Consider the following 4080-nt stretch of genomic DNA (forward strand, 5'->3'; position numbering starts at 1 on the left):
AAAAAAGTTTTTGTAAAATTTATGCAGCTATAAATTTATCTTGTAATTTTTCGCGTAAAAGACCTCCAAAATAAAGCGTTTCTGAGTAGAAAGTAAAGAAAAAAATTCAGTTAAAACTAAAAAACCACATTTTTTCTCTCTAGCCATCAGAGGTATGGAGGTGACGAGATTTCCAAATAAGCTGTTATAAACTTTCGCTTATTGTGCTCGTTCTTTGATAGAATATTATTTCATTTTTTTATTCAATTTTTCGCGGAAAATTTCTTAAGATTGCCAGCATTTTTAAGTGAAACTTTTAAGGAGAAATAGTAACTTGACTAAAACTGGAAAATTCTGAAATTTTGAAGACATTTTAAAAATATTATTAATAAATGGCCCTTAAAAGAAATAATAACGGAACTGAGTTACTGCGCAGGTGCGTTGGGTTGGCGCAACAAACCATTTGCGTAGCACTGCGCCAACTCCTAAAAATTAACTGAGTTACCCAGGCCTAGTGTTAAGGCTGGAATAATTTTTTAATTGAAACTTGTAATGCAACCGTTTTGTTAGTCTTTCGTTTATTGTGTCCAGGCCGGATTTACAGCGATCTTTCGCAAAAAAGCCCAATTTCCCATAGTCCCGGCTGTGCAAATTGGAGTAAATGCCTTTTGTTTGTTTCAGTGCGAGCCCGGTTTGGGGGCCAGCGTGATGTATAATCTGCTCTACAACGAACCCACAAAGCTGATGTTGTTAGCCGGATGCAGCACCGTTTGCACCACTGTGGCGGAGGCTGCCAAGATGTGGAACCTCGTTGTGGTTAGTCCCTTGATCTTAGAACACTGTTTACGCGCCTAAAAGCCAGCAGAAACGGGATCTGGCATTATCCAGGCTGCCAACCGTTATTGATTACATAGGATAAATTTCTTCTCTTCCAACTATATAAGCCGGTTTCCGATTGGGAGATCGCGTAACCGTCTGTCGCGATTTATGACCTGGAGCGCCCACAGTCAGCACTGTTTTGCATGATTTATCGCTGACTTTATTTAGGACATTTTTTGGCCCAGTTCTTGCATGTAATGGGATGTGTGCGAATTGGCAATTTCGACGGCCCGGTAAACAGCAAACCATCCAATCAACCGGCTCTTCGCTTAATCGAATCAGTTGTCGCGTGTATGCAAATTGGTGAGGCCAAATTGCATTTTGCGGCTTCCGATAGCGCGGTTATTTACTCGGCTTTGCGTGAACAATCCATCCGGGCGCGTTGATCTGCATGCGGCTAAAATTTTTAATTTTCCTCAACTAAATCTTCTATTCTAGGAATAGTTTACAAGAATCTTAACTTCGATCGTTCGTCGATGGCCGGAGGCGCCCTCTAGGCTAATTATCTGCAGCTGAGTCTCTTCATGCCGATTGGGCCCTTGCAGCGAGTCTCCGCCCATTTAACTGAACCGATGCTTATACATTATTCGGAGTCCCTTTAGGACGAAACTAGGGATTTTTTATTTTATTTTCGGTCACACACTAAACCTTTCTGGTGTTGAATAATTGACAAAGTGTTTTGGTAAACAATACGGCCATAAGATCAAACTTGTCCCCTGGACGAGTTTGAGCGCTCGCTAAATAATTCATCAGGCATTGATCAGACTGACTTCACTGCGTGCTGAATATCGATAGCTTTTACTAGTTCGACGATTCGATTCGGGGCGCTTGTTCTTTTTTGTCGCCGTTTCGTATTAGTAATTAAGTGTACACAGTGCGCCAAAAGAGCGGTGTCAACTCGTCCTGTTGACCCTTTGGGATGGATCGACGCCGAAAGAAAAATTACGCTATATTGGGCGGGAAATCAAATCCCTGCAACATCCATAAGCGCCGGGAGCGCCGAACCAGCCATCTAGACTGTTCACAGTTCAGACTGTGAAATTGCAAAATCGAAACAAGTCAAACAGTTTCGGTATACAACTTAGGCTTGGGTAACACTGTGTTGAGTTGCGCTTTTGAGTTGTTGCCGTTCTCTGAGTTAATGAGCTGTAACTCATGGGTTCATGAGTCATAACTCATTTATTAAAGCGGATTAAAGCTGTACGAAACCTTAGACCGGAATTTAACATTCGAAGTATCGTTTTTTCAGCAACGGAACTGAGTTACTGAGTACCAAGCCATTTGCGCAGCTCTGCTCCAACACCTAAAAACTCACTGATTTGCCTTTTTTGTTGAAACGATTGCTTAAAAATGCGGGTTTTCTGGTTTTTGGTCTAAAACGAGGAAAATCGGAAATTTTGAAGAAACTGAAATTCTTCAGAGCGATGAAGTTTTCAATGAGTTTTCCAAATAGTTGATCATGTGCCTTCGCTATCTCTGATCATTTTTTTTGGAAAACTAATTTTTTCGAGAAAAAAAATAGAACTTTATTCGGATTTTGTGTCAAATTCAAAGGCAAAACGGGTATTCGAAAAAGACGATAAAGTAGAACAAACTAAAGGCGTTGTTTAGAAATATTGACCTAAAAGTGAATAAACCGGAATTTAAAAAAAAATTTAATTAATAAACCCGAACAAATTATTAGGGTTTTGTCCAAAACTCGAAGCTATAAAAGTTTTTAAAAAATGTTTATAAAGCGGTTAAGGAGGGGAGTGTTCCAATAGAATGTATTTGATAATGTTTCACAGAAAATACCTGAATATTGTCAGTGTTTTTAAGCAAAAATTAGAAAATAATGCGTTTCTTGCTTAGAAAGAATTGCTTACGAAAAACTTTGCCAAAACTGGAAAAACCTGAAATTTTAAATAAACTTTAAAGTTTTTTAGAGCGATGAGGGTAGCGAATTTTCCAATTTGGTTTTAATGTTGTGTAAACTTTTGCTCTCTGGTCATTTTTTTTCAAGATAATCTTAATTACTTTAGGAAAAGAAGTAAATAAAATTATTTGGTTTTTGTGCCAAATGCGAAGCTCAAAAGGGCATTCTAAAATCTCCTGCAAAGCGATCCATGAGGCCAATTTTCTAACAAAGTTAATTGTCGTTATTGGCTGAAGAGACCCCTCTTTGTTGGAAAAGAAGAAAAGCGTCAGAAAATATCGGATTTTTTGCGCTTTCGATTAAAAAATTTTAGTTTTGTAATCGGTTTTTCAGAAAACCTTAATAATTTTTCGGAAAAATGGGAAAACTTATTTTCGTTTTTGTCCTGAATTCGACGCTGAAAAAGGTTTTTGTCAAATTCCTTCAGTAATAAATTTATCTTGTAATTAAAGCGTAAAATACCTGCAGATTGTCAGTATTTTTAAGTGAAACTCTATAAAATAGAGCGGTTTTCTCTAAAAAAATCCTCAAAAAATCCTCAGTTTTTAAACCAACTCTACAGTCTTCAGAGTAGGCCTGGATGACTCAGTGAATTTTTACGGGTTGGCGCAGTGCTGTGAAAATGACTTGGTGAGCCAACCCAACGCACCGGCGCAGTAACTCGGTTCCGTTGCTGGGAAAATGTTGATGACTCTTTTTACTGGTTTTAAATTTATTTTAGTATCCATTTATTAATAACATTTTTAAAATTTCTTCAAATTTCCGAATTTTCCAGTTTTGGCCAAGTTACTTTTTCTTCTAAATGCTAAATTTTTTAAAGTTTCACCTAAAAATGCAGACAATCTTAAGGTATTTTCCGTGAAAAATTATGAAACAAATTTAGAATCCTTCGTCGCTTTGTAAAAAGTTTTGAAATCCCTTTCCAGCTGCAAATTTTGAACAAATCAAACAAATCAAAAAACGAGCACAATAAGCGAAAGTTTATAACAGATTATTTGGAAATCTCGTCACGTCCATTCCTCTGAAGACTGTAGAATTTGTTAAAAAATGAGGTTTTTAAGTTTTGACAGATTTTTTTGCTTTGCTTTCTACTCAAAAACGCTCTATTTTGTTCAGTTTCACTTAAAAATACTGGCGATCTGGAGGACTGTTACGCGAAAAATTACAAGATAAATTTAAAGCTTCGTAAAAATTTTAGAAAAACTTTTTTCGGCGTCGAATTCGGGACAAAAACGTAAATAAATTCCTCCCGGTTTTTCCCGAAAATCATCAAGGTTTTCTCCAAAACCGATCACAAAACTAAAAGT

General features: G+C 37.1%; 1 protein-coding gene across 2 annotated transcripts in view; it reads left to right on the forward strand.

Annotated features, from left to right (window-relative positions):
• Positions 1-4080, forward strand: part of LOC109538508 (gamma-aminobutyric acid type B receptor subunit 1) — a 53348-nt gene that overhangs the window by 32521 nt on the left and 16747 nt on the right. For both annotated transcript variants that reach the window (XM_048661608.1, XM_048661609.1), the window contains exon 3: positions 661-795. In XM_048661608.1, the coding sequence (XP_048517565.1) occupies positions 661-795 (135 nt within the window). The remainder of the gene's footprint in view (positions 1-660; positions 796-4080) is intronic.

This window comes from Dendroctonus ponderosae, unplaced genomic scaffold (assembly GCF_020466585.1).
Source record: "Dendroctonus ponderosae isolate FM_Combo_2020 unplaced genomic scaffold, Dpon_F_20191213v2 Dpon_F_20191213_1, whole genome shotgun sequence".
In the NCBI taxonomy this organism is placed as follows: domain Eukaryota; kingdom Metazoa; phylum Arthropoda; class Insecta; order Coleoptera; family Curculionidae; genus Dendroctonus; species Dendroctonus ponderosae.